This window comes from Condylura cristata, unplaced genomic scaffold (assembly GCF_000260355.1).
Source record: "Condylura cristata isolate star-nosed mole 26May11 unplaced genomic scaffold, ConCri1.0 scaffold00005, whole genome shotgun sequence".
NCBI lineage: Eukaryota > Metazoa > Chordata > Mammalia > Eulipotyphla > Talpidae > Condylura > Condylura cristata.
The window spans coordinates 17,845,159-17,865,676 of NW_004567106.1; the positions used below are offsets into that span (position 1 = coordinate 17,845,159).

The window sequence follows — 20,518 nt, forward strand, 5'->3', positions numbered from 1 at the left end:
TTCCAATACAGTTGCTCAGCAAATATATAGCAACAGCAGCTGCCTAAAAGTCTAATGCAGGAAAGTTCTCTTTGACCATAGAAAGGGCAGTCCCAAAACATGGGTATATCACTATGGCTTGTTTTTAGCTCTCTTTCTCCTTACCACAGAATTCTGGAGGCAGATACCGTATAAGGAAGTACATGGAAGAGCAGGATAACAAAAGCCTTGGAATCTTGCCTGAGATTCAATATGCAAATCCTGGAGTCAAAAGCAGCAACGAGATCCTGGGGTGAAGAAACTCAAGAAAACTATCTTTTTTTTTTTTTAATTAAAGATTTATTTATTTATGCATACAGAACTGGGGTACAATCCAGAGGTGCTGGGGCTGTGAGAGGATTCACCAGAGACAGAGTGGGGAGCAGAACAGGCAGATCACTGAAATACACTCTGAGGGGAGCAGCAGGCAGGCCAGGAGAGGTCTGCTGTGCCATGTGGGTCACCTCTGGGGCAGGGATTGAACTCATGCTGAAGTGGTTTTAGCTTCTTAGTTCTGTGCTTTAACTTGCTGGGCCACCAGGGAGGGTCCAGAAAGCTATCTTTTAAAGTTGTACATGATCTCAGTATACTGCTTGAGTTGTAATGAGTAGATTTATCTTAGGAAGCATAGTGACAATAGAGAGAACTGAATTAGGGGTAGACTACCATCAAGTTTCCAGATAGGCTTATGAATCTAGTATATATAGGATAATGTGGAAGAACACTGCAGACGTTATAAACTGAACTGACATTGAAACCTCCACTCTCAGGGAGCAGAATACCTGAATTTAGCTGCATCAACTACCTACTAAAATAGCAACAGCAACAACAAACCAATATTCCTCATAACAATAGCACAACAGGGTTCTTCCTGGTGGCACAGCAGGTTAAAGCACAGCACTAAGATGCTAAAGCCACTTTCTCATGAGTTGGATCCCCGCCTGCTCCAGAGGTGATCCACATGGTGAAGCAGATCACTCCTGACCCGCCCGCTGCTCCCCTCAGCAGTGTACTTCATCGATCTGCCTGTTCTGCTCCCTGCTCTGTCTCTGGTGAATCCTCTCATTGCCCCTGCACCTCTGTCCTGTACCCCAGTTCTGTATGCATAAATAATCTTAAAAAAAAAAAGAATAGCACAATATCTGGAGTTCCAAAACATAATATTTAAAATGTTCAGGATACCATCCAAAATTTCTAAACTTATGGCAGTGCAGGAAAATCTGAAAACACTGAGGGGAAAAGACAGACCAAGATATAAGCCCTAGATGGTCATAATGTCAAGTGTCAGAATTGCCATACGAGAGCATTAGGTTAACTACTCTAATGATGCTTGAAGAAATAAAGGGAGGCCTCTTGAAATTAAAGGAAATGTAGATTATGAGCTGAAAAGTAGAAGATATTAAAAAATGAAACAATTGAAAATTTTATAGCTGAAAAATACAATGACTGAAATAAAAAAAATAACTGGAGGGCCTCAAGAACAGAAATGGAGTGAGATAAGAAAATGTGAATGTAGATGAATAGCTATCCAAAATGACCAAAAGAAATAAAAGAGAGGAAAGATAAAGAAATTAACAGGAAGCTCCAAGATCAAGGAGATAATACATAAAGTGTCTAAAACATGTCATCGAAGTTTTGAGAAGGAAAAGAGAAAGAGCATGGTGCTTAAATCAATATTTGAAGAAATAATGGCTGAAAACTTCCCAAGTTGGCAAAAGATATAAACCCACAGATTCATGAAGCTCAGAGAAACTAAAACAGAAAGAGCTCAAAGAAATCCATGCCCAGATTCATCAAAATCAAACTACTGAAAACTAAAGACAAAGAAAAAAATGTTGAAAGCAGCCTGAGAAAAATGAGACATTGCATTTTGTGGAGTGATACTTCAAATGATGGTGGATTTCTCATGAGAAACCATCTTGTGGAAAAGACCCTTGCAAGGTATGAAGGAAAATTACAGATAAAATTTAACATGCTTACAATTAAGTCAAGAGATCTGGGCATGTAACACTTACTGCTGAAATACAAGGCAGTGCATTGTGCTGCCATCAGGAAGATATCAACCAAAAGTCACAGGAGTATAAAAGATTAGGCAAATATTTCAGACAGATGGGGCGTGTAAAGACTTCAAGGAAGCTGCTACTAAGAGTTGGCATTGAAGGAAGGGATTTCATTTTATTTTCAGTAGATGTGTATGGCATGTATGCCATCACCTTCCAAAAAGATTTTTTTTTTAGTTTTTTTTTTTTTTAAAGATTTATTTATTTATTCATATAGAACTGGGGTACTGGCCAGAGATGCGGAGGGTGAGAGGATTCACCAGAGCTACAGAACCGGGAGCAGAACAGGCAGATCGACGAAGTACACTGCTGAGGGGAGCAGCGGGTGGGTCAGGCGGGCTCTGCCAGCGCCATGTGGATCTCCTCCGGGGCAGGCGGGAATCGAACTCATGCAGAAGTGGCTTAAGCTTCTTAGTGCTGTGCTTTAACCCGCTGCGCCACCAGGGAGGGCCTTTTTTTAATTTTTTAAAAAATATTTATTTACTTATGCATACATAACTGGACTACAGGCCAGAAGTGCAGGGACGGTGAGAGTATTCACCAGGGACAGGGTGGGGAGCAGACCAGGCAGATCAATGAAGTACACTGCTGAGGGGAGCAGTGGGTGGTTCAGGAGTTGTCTGCCGCACCATATGGATCAACTCCCAAGACTAGAGATGGAACTTGCACTAACGCAGTTGCAGGTAGATTTCATTGCTACAGTCTAACCTGTTATCCACCAGGAAGGACTCCAAAAATACTTTAAAAAAAAGTTTATTTTTACTTCATTTTGTGCCCTTTTCAATCTCCTTTATAATCCCCATGGGCTTCCCATCACCAAATCACCCGTGTGCCATCACCATAGTCCAGTGCATTTCCCTCCCTCCACTGTTTTTGATCCCATTCCCCACTCTACCTCCATAAAATATCTCTGGTATATTACTATTCATTACTATTGTTATTTTCTCTCTTGGTCCTTTATATTCCTGCTATGAGTGAAACCATCCAGTATTTTCCTTTTCTTTCTGGCTTATTTCACTAAACATGATCTTTTCCAGCTCCATCTATGTTGCTGCAAAAGGCAACATAGATGGAGCAACATAGATGTTTCTTTTTTTTGGGTTGCTGAGTAATTTTCCATTGTGTATGTGTACCACATCTTTTTAATCCAGTCATCCATTTTTGGGCATTTGGGCTGTCTCCATGTCTTTCCAATTGTAAATGAGGCAGTAATAAACATGGTGGTGCAGGTATCTTTTTGAATCAGTGTTTTTGTGTCTTTTGGGTAGATACCTAGGAGTGGGATTGCTGGGTAGTATGAAAGCTCCATGTTAAGCAGTTTGAGGAACCTCCAAACAGTTTTCCGTAGTGGTTGTACTAGTTTGCATTCCCACCAGCAGTGCAGGAGAGTTCTTGTTTCTCCACATCCTCGCCAACATTTGTTGTTGCTAGTTGTTTGAAGATGTGCCATTCTTACTGGTGTGAGGTGGTATCTCATTGTGGTTTTAATTTGCATCCCCCTTATTACAAGTGATGTTGAACATTTTTTCATATGCTTGTTGGCCATCTGCATTTCCTCTTTGGAGAAGTGTCTCACAAATACTTTTTAAAAACGATTTATTTATTTATGCATACAGAACTGGGGTGAAGGCCAGAGGTGCAGAGGCAGTGCAAGCCTTCACCAGAGACAGAGTAGGGAACAGAACAGGCAGATTGTCAAAGTACACTGCTGAGGGGAGCAGAGGGTGGGTCAGGAGAGGTCTGCCACACCATGTGGTCACCTTCCGGGGCGGGCGGGGATCGAACTAATGTGGAAGTGGCTTTAGCTTCTTAGTGTTGTGCTTTAACCTGCTGTGCAATCAGGAAGGGCCAATTTGTAAATAATTAACAAAAATAGATATATCCCAATAGAAGAAGATAGTTAAGGTAATCTGAGTAAATAATAAAAAAGTTTATCAGTATAATACCATAAGCCATAGATATGATTTAAGAAAGATATAGAAACCATATAGAAACAGTCCTAGAGACTGCTGGAAGAGGCCACAGATTTGCTAGTAGCTTCCTTTGAGATCAGAGGATCTATTTCTGAACCAGAAAATAGGAAACAGATTCTGGGCACAAAAGTTGTGGGTCTGCTAAACCTAAGTGGCCTCTCCAGCCTCCATTTTAACAAAGCAAGGACAGAACTGCCTGGTCACAAGAGCCCAACCCCTTAAGGTGACTTTCATATCAATTAAGAGCATAAGGCTGGATCACCCTGGGCGGGGTATGCATCAAAAGGTATGATCGGGAATGGGCGGAGGGCCATTGACTGATGTATAACAAATGACCCCAGAAGCTGATCAGTGGAGTACCTTATTGACAGTTTGAAATCCTGACTGGGGAATCAGGGCTAGACCCAAATACCAAGGTGAGCGTTACAGAACCACCATGCTCCTCCTTCTACTTCTCCCTTTTCATTTTAACTTTCCCCATTTGACTAATAACTGTATAATAAAAATGCCGGGATCATGTTCATGAGCAGCATCCTGCATTATGTAGCCTGCTCCACGACTCCCGTTTCTTAGTGTGGTATTGCCCGATGCAGCAAAAAGTAAGGAGTATTTGGAAAAAGCTTCTGGAGAGTCGTTCCTATGAAACATGGCCGCTTGATACCTACTGAGGGAGAATAACTTAAAGCAAGGGCTCTGGACTAATGAGTAGGTGTGGACATTTGAGACCGGGGAGTTAGAGGAACACAGTGTGTTCAGTAATAATTCTGGTGGCTCGCTATAGATGAATGGATGGCTAACTGAGAGGCAAAAATATAATGTATTACATAAAGAGAAAAATGTGAGTAAATTTAGAAGAATTAAATCCTGTTGTTAATGATGACCTATAATTGATTCTAATATTAGAGATACATTAAAGGCCCAAGCCATGACTGAGTGAGGCAGCAAAACATCACATTTAAGAAAAAAGGTCTTCAAACCCATTGCTCTGCCCACTTTCTTGTACATTTTATATAAGTTGTTAGACTTAGCAGGCTTGAGCTTTTCATTTAACTTATGATACAGGGATTATAATAAATTTACTGACTTTTTACCATTGTGAGGAATAAACAAATAATGACTATAAATATGTGGACTAGAAACTGGTGTATAGTAAGCATTTAATAAATGTTAGACATTGTTATCACAGAATCATCCATATTTATCTAGAACATCCAAACGTCTTGAAAAAAAATTCATTCAGTCTTCATCTGCATGACACTCAGTTTTTGGAATTGGAAACATTTAAACTTACATACATATAACTTTCTATATTAAGGGCCAGAAATTAATGTATATTTTAGCCAATGATTCATGATTAAATATCCTTAAAATTATTATTTTTAGTAATTCTAATAGCAACAAACATAAAATTTAACAGGGCCTGGAACACTAGTTCTCTTTTTAAGGATTTTCAGCTTTACGTTGTACTGCATATATTCTCTTTGTAAAAAGAAGTGCCAAAAAGAACCAGATAATGGTAGTATCTAAAATCCATGGAAAATGATCCAGTATTTCAAAGAGAGGGTGCAAGAAAAGATGAGGAAAAGTAGCCAGTGTCTGAGTCAGGGAAGGGAACTGGCATTCAGTTCAGAAAACTCCCACACACAGCGGGAGGCAGCAGCTTTTAGAACACAAGATGACCAAGTGTCTTCCCCAGGAACAACAGACATCTAATGTAGGGTAGCAAGACTACCAGACATGGCAGGATTGGCTTATTACCAGGTTAGGGCTCAGGTGCACGTTGAAAGTATTCTGAGTGGAAATCAAGATTGAACCAGTCGTTTCAAGGGCTGAGAGGTTTTACAACAAATAAAGGTATATAAAGAAATTAAAGGGAGACCAAGGCACATGTAAATCCTTTCCAGAAGTTGTCTTGACTTCAGCTATGACTTTGGTGAGCCTTCATAATTTTACCTGTGGTTATTTCCCCATTAAGCTTATGACCTGCTGATGACTTCCTTCTCATTTTTTACCACACTGAAGGAAGTTTCAGGAATTCTCTATACTTTAATTGGAGACAAAGCACCTGGGATGATATTGTATTTACAACCATTTGGGCATTACTTTTCATAAAAGTATCACAAGTAATAACTAATACATGATTATTAATATTTCAGAGTATTAACAGAATGTAGTCTATATAATGTGTAAAATGAATACATAATTAATAATGCAGAGGGAAGTGGTCCAAAGTTTAATTTTATCATACCAGGAAACAGAAAGATGAAATCTTTTAAGGTTGAAAAGTGTTTCTTCTCTGATACATTCAAATTCTTGCTTTGAGAATGTAATGAATAAAGATAACTCAAAATAACTTTTACATGTATTTATATATGAGAAATATGTGAATGAATTGCTAGCCAACCTACATCCTGTTCAGTGAAAGATTTAGTAAAGAGTATTTTAAAAAATTGTTATACTATCCCAAGAAGTATTTAAGAAATTTGCAAATTTAAAATGTATTTAGTATTGGCAACCTAATGATGTGTGCAGCACACTTCCTACTCGGGGGGTACAGAGATGACCGATACCTGCCCTGACCACATTAATTTAAATTTACCCGGAAACTTGACCAACACGCTGACAGCTGACAGTTCCAATATAATGTATCAATAGTTAGTTGCTTGTAACCCAATGAAGCACTGAGGCTGAGCGTGCGGTTTGCTCACGTATAGGGTAGGGAGGTGGAGAAAGAGGAAATAGGAAAGGTTTTATGGAGGAAAGATAGTAGGAAGTAAGTCTCAATAGATGAGTTGAGTTACCCTGAAGAAGAGAAGATGTTTGCCAGGAGGGAAGCACAGAAGATGAAATAGAAGTAAGAGAAGGCACTGGCAAAACAGGAAGCCTAACTCAAATCATACAACGTTAAGCAGAGGAGTGTTGTGGTGAGATTAGACCCATATAATCATCACTCTGGAAGAAAAGCACTAGAAAAAATAGAGGTGAAGTCTGCTGTGGTTATTGTTGGGAGCGAGAGAAATGAAATGACCAAATTCGGTGGAAATAGGAACGAAAAGTTTCCAGAAATGTGATATTATAAGGTGGGCATCTTGATTGGTTTGAGGGTATGCAGAGAAGTATAGAATGAACCTCAGATTTCTAGTTTAGAGAAAACTGGGTGTGTGATTTTTCCACTAAGTATATGAGAAGAGGAGAAGAAGTAGCAGTTTTGAAATGTAAGAACTCTTCTTTGATAGGGGACCAGATGGAAGCAAATGAGTAATCCATTTTGGTTGTACTGAATTTGAGGCTTTGTATGGTCACTCCTCACTTAAAATTTTACTGGCCACATATCACCAATGGGATTTGGGGGAGCTGGGTGCCTAGGTATAAAATGATATCTGACCTACATCATGACTTTCTATATCTTACCGTTCTTCTTGCTCTTTTCCTTCCCAAGTTGCTGGTTTTTTTTTTTTCCCCCCTCTCTATTATAGAAAACATGGACAACAGAGGCAGGACATTTGATGTGTTACAGTGGAGAAACAGGGAGGAAGAAACCAGAAAGGAAATTTGGGGTCTACAGTCTGGTCTGAAAAAAGCATTTGTCAAAACTTCCCAATATAAAGTCTTCTCGAATAAATAGTCTTTTAATTTGATATGTGTATTAACATGACTAATGTTTACAAAGTACATTCTCTTAACTCATTGACTGTGAGCATGGGCGTATTAAACAAATTTCACTGTTAGGACTGTGAACACAGGAGTATTAAACAAATTTCTGGTGACTATAGAGAGGCAATTTAAAAATCTCATAAAATCATTATCAAAGTATAAGTTTGAAGAATATATTTTATGCTTTTTGGTATATGATTTTCCTATGTTTTGAACTCAGAATTGGTGTAAGTTAACTAATGTAAGTTAACATTACCTTCATGTCTTCATTCTCTATTTTATTATAGTAAAATAAGTATAATATACAATTATCCATCTTGACAACTCAGTGGCATTAACTATATTCACACTGTTATGCAACCATCAGCATCATCCCTCTCCAGAACTTAGATGGTATGTATTTTAGTTTAAAAAGTACTAATTGGCTTAATGACCAAGACCCATTTATGACCTGCCTTTCCATTTTATATATTCCACTTAAGGAAAAAAAAGAATTTCTGTGGGCTATGCTCTAAAATTACATCTAGAGCAATTCCTTCATAAATTGAATATCGGCTTATGGATATTTAAATTCAGCAAAGAATTTTAACATTCTACCAATTCTTACGTTCTGTAAGAAAAACACTGTGTTATTCAATTGAAGCAAAGAACAGTGTTCAGTTAAACCATACCAATGCTATGAATACTAAATATTCTCTTCAGTTAAAGTGAAATTTAAAGTTCAGAACTCCATGTGGTTCTAGGAAAAGGAGAGTATGCCAGAATGTGAAATAACAATAATGAGCCATAGTCTAGTACTGTTCTTGGACTACAGTAGACTGCAAAAAATGTTTTAAATGAATAAGAGAATTTACAGGGAGAGAAATATAAATTATAATAAATTACTATTAGTTTAACAATTATATAGATCACCGGAAAAAAAACTTAATAAAAGCATTAAACATGCTTATGTGAAATAAGTTAGAATTATACCAAAACATGAATTAGATTTAATAGATGTAGACTTTCTAAATGTGGAGTAAGGCAGCAGGTGATTTAACAAAGGTCATACTCTGGAGGGGAGAGGGTGTCATTAAGAATGCCTGAGGCTTTCTCAGGTTGAGATCTGCTTAGGGAGTGACAAAGCCAGACAGAGGAACCAGCCTGCCTGGGTTACATTTTCTACATTTCCATTTATCATGTATGAAATCAGGCAAGAAATTTAATATTATTCTGCCTCAGTAGCTCATCTATTAAGTGAAGCTAATCAGGGCTTTTATGAAAGCTCAATGTGCCAATACAGGTCAGGTGTCTCAGTTTGTAATAAGGTACAAACTGAAAGCTTAATAAATGTCAGATATTATCATTGCCATTAAGGCTTCTTGACTTGAAATATAGCACAGGGAGTAAACTTCCATCTCCCAAAGAAAAAAATCTAAAAAAAGTAGTCTACTCATGGAAAGTATTTCATTGATTATCTTTCATTTATTCTCTTGTGACCACAGTTGACAACAGACCTCTTCTTAGACATGAGAACACTGTTCCACCATCAAAAGCTTGCATCAAAAGCTCTGTCACCATACCATCTCCACTAGTTCCATAACCATTGCTGCCAAATGGTAGCATCACTGCCGTAACCACGTTTGACCAATATTTCCACCACTTTCCTCAAGATCTCTATTACCACTGTCCTCACCACATCCTGCACATCACCACCATTTACACTAACACCACCACCTTAGACATAAATATGATTATAAATGTGAATTTAGAAGTGAGGAGAGATAAGGTGGAGAGATAAGGTGGAGATAAGGTGAAAGCATACATACTACTAGGGGGAAGGACAATAATTTTATTTAAGTATATTTAAAAATAAGTACAGAGTTGGAAGAAAGTATAGGAAATAGAGAGATTTTTAGGTAAGTTCATTTTACATTCTTACAGAAACAGTGCAATTCACAAACTTAGGGTTCAGAGATCAAAAAGGAAAATGCCAGGAACAAACAAATTAAAAGCCATACTTATATATGACTTATATGCTATACACAAAGACCAAGCCAGCAGTTTCAGAGGAAAACCAGTGGAAAGGTAAAATTAAAACCTTGCTTATATGCTAAGCTTGGCTGTTAGGAAACTATAGCTAAAGTTGTTTAAACAGTAGTTATGAGAATGGGATTTAAGCAGAGTTCTTGGCTTGAGAGATGTAACTGCTACATAGACCTTGAGTTATTCAACTTCCAAAAGCCTCAATTCTCTTCTGTGATATCCTTTCTTTAGATATTGACTATTTAATAAATACTCACATGTAGCAAAAGCACTCACATAGTGTTTGTCCTAATCTAATATTAAGAGCTGCCCTGTCACTCCCTAACTAGTTTCCCCCCCATCTTAATTACATAGTAAACAGCATTCTCACAAGGACTAACCTCCGTTCATCTCTTTCTCTCATCTTCCATCTCCCATCTGAGAGAACTCAGTAGCAAATTTTTCCTGTTTCAGGATGGCTCAAATCCTGCTGTTTTCCTGTTACTATCCTTACCCAAGTCCAGATGATTCTGATAAATCTGTCTCCTGGGGCTATTTAGCACAGTCCATTCTATATACTGCAGTCATGGTGAAAATCACCCATCTGAATCAGAGGATGCTTCAGATTTTCAATAACTTCCTATTATCTTAAAATTAAATGTTCTGCTCTCCACATTTTCTACATGAACTGTCCACTCTACACTTGTTCTGTTTTACTTCTAGCTCTAGAAGCTCTAGAAGCTTTGGTTACACCATCCTTTTTATTGTCTTTAAAATACTGAGCTTTTGACTTTTTTCAAAGAGAACTGCCAGATCCACTTATCAAAAGTAGTATCTTCTATACTCTGGGTCCTCTTCATCACTTTGTGTCATTTTCTGTTTCTAACTCCTGTAAACACTTATTTATCCCTGCTTCTTATATTTTATTTCATCTTCTATTATAAAGCGCCTTGAAGACAATTGTGTTAATGGTTATGTTGCAGTCCTTGTCTTCATTCCTATTATTGATCATGATCCATATTATTAAAATGTTTCTATCTTACTCAGTGCCAAGAGTAATACCCAGCATCTTTCTGAAATGCAATAAAATGCCCACTCTACAAATGGAAACTGAATTTTTGAGGAATCTAAATGTATGATTTGAATACTTTCTCTAGGGAGAAAACACTTATAGGGAGAGTTTTTCAATTGAGAAGTCAGTCCTCTAACCCCCAAATAGAGGTAATAGAACAGATGGGTAATATATTCACGGAGATGTGTCTGAAGAACCTATAAATAATTTTCTCATAACATGTTCTTAAATAAGTACTTGAGAGGGTAAGAGAAACCTTATCAATTTTGTATATTTCCAGAGTTTTTAAATGTTCTATGGTATCAAAATGTTACACTTAGGTTAGCACTAATATTGAGCAGCAATATGACCACTAAGGGCACAAAATGCTTAAAATCTGAATGCAGTGTCTTATTATATAAATAAGAGAAACAAAGATACCTGGACATAGACCCAAAGCTTGGATATTATGATTATTTAATTATAGAAGTGTATGACTGATTATAGGACTATAGGATACTGAAAAGCACCAATAAAAACAATGTAGCATTTCAACTGCTCTGTACTCACTGTGCATGGGGTCTGCATCCATGGTTCTCCATCTATCTGCATTGGCAGAGACTTGCTGGTCCTGGGGGCAAATATTTCATTTTAAGTATAACACTGAAATACTTCCCGTAGCAGACAATTTATAAGCTAGACGAAGACCAGGGAATGCAAATATGAGAGTAGCCAGGCTTTAAAGTTATCTCTTGTGAAAACAAACTCATCATGGCTACTAATAGTCTTGTCACCTACTAATGAAAGGAATGTTAACAGATACCTGGTAAATGTGGTGATGCAACTAAAAATTCTGGATGCAAAAAGAAAAATGGATGGTTTATATTGAACGACATGATCAGAATCCCTATAGCCAAAAGAACCTCTTCATTTTTATGCAAACCCATATATCAAACCTGGAGAAAAGTGTTTGATGTCTCAGATTTTCCAATATTGACACTCTTATGTAAATATCATCAATTAGATCTGTAATTTATGGTTTAACCATAGGGTCAAAGTAGACATTTTTCTGCACAGCTACAGTTTTGGGAAAATGTTGCTTGATAAAATTTAAATTTACCCAAGGAACTCATCCTTTATAATAATTCATACTAAATTTCGTATTGCACTTTACTTCAGTAAAAAAATTAAAAAAAAGTTTTCAACAGATAATTTGCCTAGTAGAAACTGATGATTTAGTAAACTATACTGAATGTGAACTGTATTTGAGGGGATGAAATGTATATATACCTTTGGTCCCAACAGGAGAGTCAGATTCCAACTAATCTGATAATAGCTAGCAAAACCTTTGTTCAATCTGCCAATTTCCATTATTTTCAAACTTTTCAGGATTAATCACTTTCCAACAAGGCAGAAATAAAACAAGTATCATTATCTGACTCTTTCATAGTTTCAGTTCACATCAAGCTTGCCAAATCCTTTCCTCAGTTATAAAGACAGAGCTACCTGGGTCCTACCTGGTGGCGCAGCGGGTTAAAGTACTGCACTAAGAGAGCTAAAGCCACTTCTGCATGAGTTCGATTCCCACCTGCCCCGGAGGTGACCCACATGGCGCGGCAGACCTCTCCTGACCCACCCGCTGCTCCCCTCAATAGTGTACTTTGTCGATCTGCCTGTTCTGCTCCCCACTCTGTCCCTGGTGAAGCCTCTTGCCGCCCCTGAGCCTCTGGCCTGTACCCCAGTTCTGTATGTACAAATAAATCAAAATCTTTAATAAAAAGAAAGAAAGAAAGAAAGAAGGAGCTACCTGATGACCACCGAGCAACACTGGGCTAGGCGCCGCCCAGCACTTTTCAGGCCTGTGTATATTTGTCCCATCTCCATGGCTCCTTCCAAGCCAACCACCTCTAGCAGCTGATCACTCAGATCTGAAAGGAAGCAGAAGCCTTGTAAGTTATCATGCATTTGCACGTGCCTACAATTGAATGCTATTACTTATAAAAAATAAAAGTGAAAAAGCTACTTCACAGCAAAAGTCATGGCTACTGAAAGAAATGGAAAGATGGCCTACTTCGGGAATTCTGTTTCATTAAAGCTTGAGGTACAGTAGAAAAAAAGATTGCTGTCAGCTTATTCTGAAACAAAATGGGAAGAATGGATCCTGAGCCCAATAATGCAAAAAAATATACCAGTAGTTTTTAACATCAACACACTTAATGTTATTCCACATGTCTATATGGAACATTCATACATTCTATATCAGACATTTGGCAGCAAATATACATTTCCACACTATAAATAAAGTATGAGGATATGCTGTCAAACATGATTTTGTTATAACACTAGAACAAAAGATCCAGAGAGATCACAGAGTTAAGGTTTCTTCATTTGTAAAGAAGACTAAGTTTCTAAATCAGAATATCACCATTCTCACAGGTAACAAAAGCAGAAGTTCACATAACAATATATGTTTTAAAAAGTATTCTTCTGAATACCAAATACTGACTGGGAGTAGATAATTAGAATAGTGCAATTATTCACTCACTCCTTCATTTATAAAAAACAGAGGACAGTAAAAAGACTAACAATTGTAGATATTGCTTGTTGGAGGTCTACTAAATGCTTACCACTGGGATAATCACTTTCTATATGTCAGCTCATTTACTGCCCTGAAGAGAAATTTCAAGCAAATATGAATCCCCCTTGCAATAGAAATGTTAAAATGAGAGAATTTATTTAATTTATTCATAGTCACATACCTAGCAACAGAGCCAAAATGTGAATCCTGAAGAGTGTGATCCTACCTCTAAATCATATACATGCTCTTGTTATAACAGGAAAGTATCACTGAATCTATGATAAAAGTTTGAGCTCAACAACTTTATGCACAACCACTCTGCTGTATTTGAATGAGCCACATCAAAGAGAGATTAAAAATTACAGAAACTTTTCTTATGTAGGGAGGGAGGTTGGACTATGTGAGCTCTGTTCCCTTTCCAACTGAAGATTTTCTCTGAGCCGGAACCCAGTTTTAGCTCACATGAGCACCATCCCGCAGCGCCCCACCCTGACTCAATAGGTCAGAGTGCCTGGATCCTTGATTGGGAGCCAAAACTCTAGGTTTGTATCCATGGTCCTTTTCTAGCTTACTATTCTCATATATTTTCAAATGCAAATAAGTAGTTTAATATGGTTTTAGTAGCAAAGTGGAGGCGGTGGCATACAATGGGATGTTATTATGCAAGATAACCATGCAATGACTGAGGCTGGATCTGAAGAAAAGCATGCAAATATCTTTTCTATGAGCTCCATTTTGTACAGAAAACCCTCTCTCAACTAATACTCATTTAAGCATGGAGTTTAGAGATGTTAATGACACATTTTCATGGTAGCTCAAATGTGTGGCAAATAGCATTTTGAAATCTTAGTTTCTTAGGCCGACGATCACTGGCAAATTTCAGATAAGCCCTTAAGACAGAAAATATCTTTAGTGAACTCACAAAAACATTGTTTTTTATTTTTAACTTCAAACTATAGTTGCAGCCTAAGATTTCTCCAAGTATATACGACCATGGTGTTCAAAGTCAAATGTTAACAAGTCATAACTCAGAGTATTCACCTTGGTGTTCTAAACCCTATTTAGACTTATTTCTCATGAAACTTATTCTGTGATTCTAGTTTAAATTTATGTTGCCAAGAACAGATGGACAAGGAATGGAAACATATTCTTTCAGCTGTAGCCGGCACTAAAATGTGCTTGGCTCTATAGCCTGGGTGTTAATAGACGCATTTCTTAGATATATGTCAAACAGAAAACTACATTGTGGCAAGCACTAAAACCCCAGATGTGTGTCTGATGATATTTATAAAACAATAACAACCACCACCACAAGATTGAAGTTCATATTTAGTATTATCTATTTTGCACTACCGGATTCCTAAATAGGTGAAGTTCTGTGATAATTTTTGTAACGCTCTGGTTGATGGGAAATATTCTACAAGAAAGGGAACACTTTCTCATGACAGAGTTAATCTGTGAGCCCTAACTTTTCCGTGAATCATAGGGATTGTCTACACCCACACCAGATTGCTGTCTACCACCCTCCTTCTGATTTCTTCTTTCTTTTCATTTGTCTTTGTTTTTCTCCCTGCAAAAAAATGCTCTGAATACTAATTCTACCACTACTTTAAATAGTGAGGATATTTCTTGAGATGACCTAGGTTCAAAATTTCACACTCCTGCTAATACAAAGAACTGGATAAACATAGCGCTGGTAAAGGTAAGTAAACACCTTATCCCTTCTAATTAGGTTGGGGGAGGGTGTCTCTAAATTTGTGCTGCTCAGTTTGCTTCCTGAAAACTTTCACATTTCAGTACTGTAGAGACTGCAGTGTCTGAACAAAATTGATGCCTCCTACATGCTGTCTTTGAGATCAGGGCACCAAGTGATTTCAGATAAAGACAGTTTCTACCTATATAATTTACATTTTATTTCTATACATAGTATTACCTAAAAGCATCAGTCTTTTTCACTTCACATTCTACCTAAAATTTATTTCAAATGTAGCTCCCCTTGGGGTGTCAGTCAACCAGATTAACTTACTTAATTGGCTTGCCACCTGGCTATTGATTTCATATTTAAGAACTCAAGTAACAAATGACAACCTAGGGACAAAAACCAGCCTACTGGTTGTTTTATAAGATTTGACAGTTAAGAACACTTTTTCCAAGTTTACAAAGTGAAAAAAGGAATTAAAAAGAGTAATAGATTGTGACATTTGAAGAGTATATGAAATTCAAATTTCAATGTCCATAAAATAGTTCTTATTGGAACACAGCCACACTCATTCATTTAGGGTTTGTCCATGGCTGTTTTCATACTACAATGGCAGAACAAAGCAGTTGCCACAGAGACTGTATGGTACACAGAGTCTAAAATGTGTCTATCTGGCCTGATGAGAAAAAGTGGCAATCTCTGCTTAAGAAAAACATTTTTTTGAGCACTGAAACTTCATGTTATAATAGTCTCTATAAATTCTGAATGGCCTCACAGTGGTCTGCAGTCTTGGAGCCTAGAATAGCTCTTCTCAGCCAGGGGTTTCATCACACTTGCTTATGGTGTGGGATCTCAGAATCTGTTCGTTATGAAACACCAGAGCTCTCAAACAACTTTATTATATAAAAGAAAAAAGAACAGCTCAATGGTCAACTTGATGCTTAATGATCTCATCCTGGTCGATTTTCTCAAGGATGAGAGAAAGATGTTGAGTCGTAGGTAGGAAGACAGATTTATAAGCAGATTTGGAAATCTAGATGGATCAGCTCCAGCTATGAGAGTCACTTGCTGGGTACTGAGACATCCCAGCTTCCTGATATTGAAAAGTGTGTGTCCAGCTTAATATTCTGAGATTTACATTTGAAGGGAAAAATGGAGTACATTTTTGAGTTGATATATCTTTCCAAATGACTCCATGGGAGTGAGAGAGGCAAGAGAATCTACCAAACTTGGTACTTTCATATTTAAAACAGAATGTATAAAAGAGATGCTTCAGAGGAAAAAACTTAATGAAATAATTCGACTCAAACTGGGTCAAATAAGAGTAAGTGTCACTGGCCCTGTATGGAGAAAAATACTTTATTTTTACTGACATATAGTTGAAATTAAGCATCTCTTTCTTTTTTTTTTTTAATAAGATTTATTTATTTATGCATACAGAATGGGGTACAGGACAGAGATGCAGGGGCAGTGAGAGGATTCACTAGAGACAGAGCAGAGAGCAGAACAGGCAGATCAATGAAGTACACTGCTGAGGGGAACAGGGGGAGGGTCAGGAGAGGTCTGCCACACCATGTGGGTCACCTCCCTGGCTGTCGATCAAACTCATGCTGCAGTGGCTATGGATAGTTTCACAGGGATGTGCTTTAACTCCTTGTGCCACCAGGGTGGGCCCAGCATCTCTTTCTTTTAAAAAAATAGGTATTTATTTACAACTGGAAAGACAGAAACAGCCCAAATGCCCAAAAGTGAATGACTGGATTAAAAAGATATGGTACATATACACAACAGAATATTACTCAGCAACCAAAAAAAAAAAAAAAAAAAGATCATGCTTAGTGAAATAAGCCAGAAAGAAAAGGAAAAACACCGGATGGATTTACCCATAGCAGGAGTATAATGGACCAGGTGAGAAAATAATAATAATAATGAATGACTATGTACCAGAGACATTTTATGGGGGTGGAGGGGGTGGAGTGGGGGATGGGATCAAAAACAGTGGGGGGACGGAAATGCACTGGACTATGGTGATGGCACAAGGGTGATTTGGTGATGGGAAGCCCACGGGGATTACAACTGAGATGGAAAAATGCACCAAACTATTATATTATTTAAAAAAAATAGGTATTTACTTATGCACACAAGAACTTCAGTGAAGGGCATAATTGTCAGGGGTTAGAGGATTCATCGGAGACAGAGTGGGGAGCAGAACAGACAGATGTACTGAAATACACTGCTGAGGGGAGCAGTGAGTGAGGCTGGAGAGGTCTGCTGCATGAGGTGAGATCCAACTCATGCTACAGTGACTGGTGACAACTTGAAAGCACAGAGACTTCAACCCCTGTGTCACCAGGGAGGCCCCTCGTAAATTTAGACCAGAAACCAAAGTCATAGTACAAATATTTTGTCACTCACAGATATTTCCATATCATATTGTAGTCATCACAGTACTTCCAAATGTTATTTGAACTAATTACTTTGACAACTTAATGATAGATCTCAGGTATTTAAAGTTAATTTATCAATAAAGAAATACATTTATTATTAGGTCAAAAAATTAACAGTATTTCCGTATAATTGGTTTTCTTTGTTAGCCTATATAATACTTTAAGTATTTTATTTCACAACTTAACAGTCATATTTTAAATATTGAGAAAAGCAGGTAGATTTCATCTGACTGGCAAAGATTATAGCACTAAAGCTAGTAAGAAATTCTACTTTAGAGTTTCATGTGCCTTTGGCTTTGTAAGTCTCTTTTTAAAAAGATTAATTTATTTATGCATACAAGAGCTGGGGTACAGGCCAGAGGTGTGGGGGCAGTGAAATCATTCACCAGAGAAAGAGTGGGGAGCAGAACAGGCAGATCAATGAAGTACACTGCTGCAGGGAGCAGTGGTGGTCAGGAGAGGTCTGCCATGCCATGTGGATCTCCTCCCTGGGGATGGAACTGGTGCTGAAAAGGCTGCAGCCATCTTCATATTGCTGTGCTTTAACCCCTTGTGCCACTAGGGAGGGTCCTAATTTTGTAAGTCTTTCCTGAACATTTTTGTTAGTATTGCATTGTTTTGTTGCACATATTAATTCAGGGTGTGAATGTAACATCTGCAAGTCAGGGGCACAGTATAGACTGAGAACATAGGAGCAACATAACTCGTATGAATATTATTCATAGCTTAGTCTCTTCATTTTTGACAGTTATGCCCTGATAACATGTCTCATTATGTAATTGTTTCAGACTGCCATATGTGAGGGAACAGAAGAGGGTGCATTACAAACACAGACTGGATGTGGGTTGTAGCATTCAGTATTTCGTAGAATATAGTGTGCAGTGAAGGGAAGAAATGGAGTGGGTGATGGGAAGGGTATAGTCCTTTGTGCATGGTCAACAGTGACATGCTGCCACGTTTGGGAGCCCAGGTCCTGGGCTACACTCTTGACTCAGCGGGGATTGTATATAATCACCATACATCACTAATGATCATATCCTGATTTGGCCAGGGTGAGACCAGTCTAGCTATGGTATTATAGCTATGGAGTTGTACCTTCTGAGTGTAAGTAGATTATATGCCTTTCCCTCATGTCTCAGGATCATGATTATTTATTTATTTATTTAAAGATTTATGCATACAAGAACTGGAGCACAGAACACAGGTACAGGGTCATTTAGAGGATTCACCAGAGACAAAGTGGGATGTACAACAGGCAGATTGGCTGAAGTACACTGCTGAGGGGAGCAGCGGGTGAGGCTGGAGAGGTCTGCGAAGCCATGTGGGTCACCTCCCTGGCTGGGGATCGAATCTGTGCTGCAGTGGCTGTGGATAGCTTAACAGTGCAATGCTTTAACCCACTGTGCCACTAGGGAGGGCCCCAGGATCCAGTTTATTTTAAAATAAATTTTAAAAAGCCAAGGTATGAATGAAATTCATCCATCAGAGTGTATCTATTACTTACTGATTCTTAATTTAGATATATTTCTCACAAGCACAGATTTTTCCCTTGAGTTCCAACAATTAGAGGGGTAAGTTGCAAGAACTGATGCCAAAATTTATTAATATGTATTGTTTTATGGTACAAATACATAAATATTAAAGCAGACATTAGTAACTTAGAGAACAAACTATGTAAGTCTATTAAGGAAGTGGGGAGGGGTTATATACATATAAACATAGATATTGCATACCTACCATGAACAAGCTCTTTGTTAGGGAATTTACAGGCATTTCCCCACTTAAGACTCAATAGTTCTTTGAGGCTGGTATTAGTCTCTTTATTTTATTGATGAGGAAACCCTGTATATTACTTGTCCAACTCTTCACATATAACTGAAAATCTAGTTATCCAACTATGTATACTTGACCTAAATTCCCATTACTATGTACATACTAACAACAGTAAGAACAAACGAATTAGATGCTATCAATAATGGAAGTTAAAAAATACTATAAAGAAGTATATAGATTTATATAAAACAGATCTTAAAACGGTATTGCTAATAATCCTATTTCTGAGTTATTTCAGATGTTGTCACCAAATTTAAACACAATATAAAACTCATTTACAATGACTAGTCCAAGTCTGGTGTGAATTATATTCTGAAGAATCATTATAAAATGGTTAATACAGGCCAAAGACTTTTTGGAAATATTTCCATCCAAAATAGTTAAAATGTAAAAAATGAAAAGGTAAGAGTCTAAATTCACTAAATGATTTGAAAAAGTTAGCAGTGTTAAATATCCCAGTTCCTGATGAATTCTGAAAAATCAGGGGTAAGATACATATACAGAAATACATATAACGAATGATAAAAGTTTGTATAATAAAGCGATTATATAATAAAAGATTATATAATCAAAATTATAAATCAGTGTGTGTGTATGTACACACACACACACACATTTTTAGTGGAATCAAATGTCTGACTTTTAAAGTGACTTTTAAAGAATGGATTTGATCATCTCTTAGAAAGCCATCTGGTTTTTCAAAACAACCAGCCAGAGCTGAATATTATTTTATATATTTTCATTCTAAAATTCTGACATTCCCTAAGTGGATCCAAAATGATGAAGACAAGAAATCACAGTGTCAACAATCTCCCTAATGTGACCTAAGTAATTCAGGGCCTGCCAGTCACTTTGGTGTATTTGGAAAGTGATCTTCACCCCAGGACACATAACCCAAGAAATCATAAGCATTTCATGCACAAGGCTTATAGAGAAGCAGCTCAGAGATTTCCCAAAGTAATCCATGGAAGCAAAAGCAATGTGTAGTTTCAGTAAATATATGCAGAGAGCTTATGAGTGTGAGCTAGCAGAGAATCTAAGCACTGGGTTCTTGCATCAGTTTGTTCTCATTAAGCTTTGTGGAAGGTCTGAAGGCTGTCACTTGTTTTCTGTGTGAATGAGGGATGTTTTCACAGCACCATGCCTTCCCTGCCCTCTTCCATAAACCAAACTACTTCACGTGTCTTCTCATATTAGCACC

General features: G+C 37.6%; 1 protein-coding gene across 1 annotated transcript in view; it reads right to left on the minus strand.

The window, feature by feature from the left end:
* DGKB (diacylglycerol kinase, beta 90kDa) overlaps positions 1 to 20,518 on the minus strand; it is a 554,412-nt gene that overhangs the window by 17,155 nt on the left and 516,739 nt on the right. The window contains exons 24-25 of the mRNA XM_004676734.1: positions 12,568 to 12,688; positions 11,331 to 11,391 (exon numbers count right to left, since the gene is read on the minus strand). Coding sequence (XP_004676791.1) covers positions 11,331 to 11,391; positions 12,568 to 12,688 — 182 coding nt within the window. The remainder of the gene's footprint in view (positions 1 to 11,330; positions 11,392 to 12,567; positions 12,689 to 20,518) is intronic.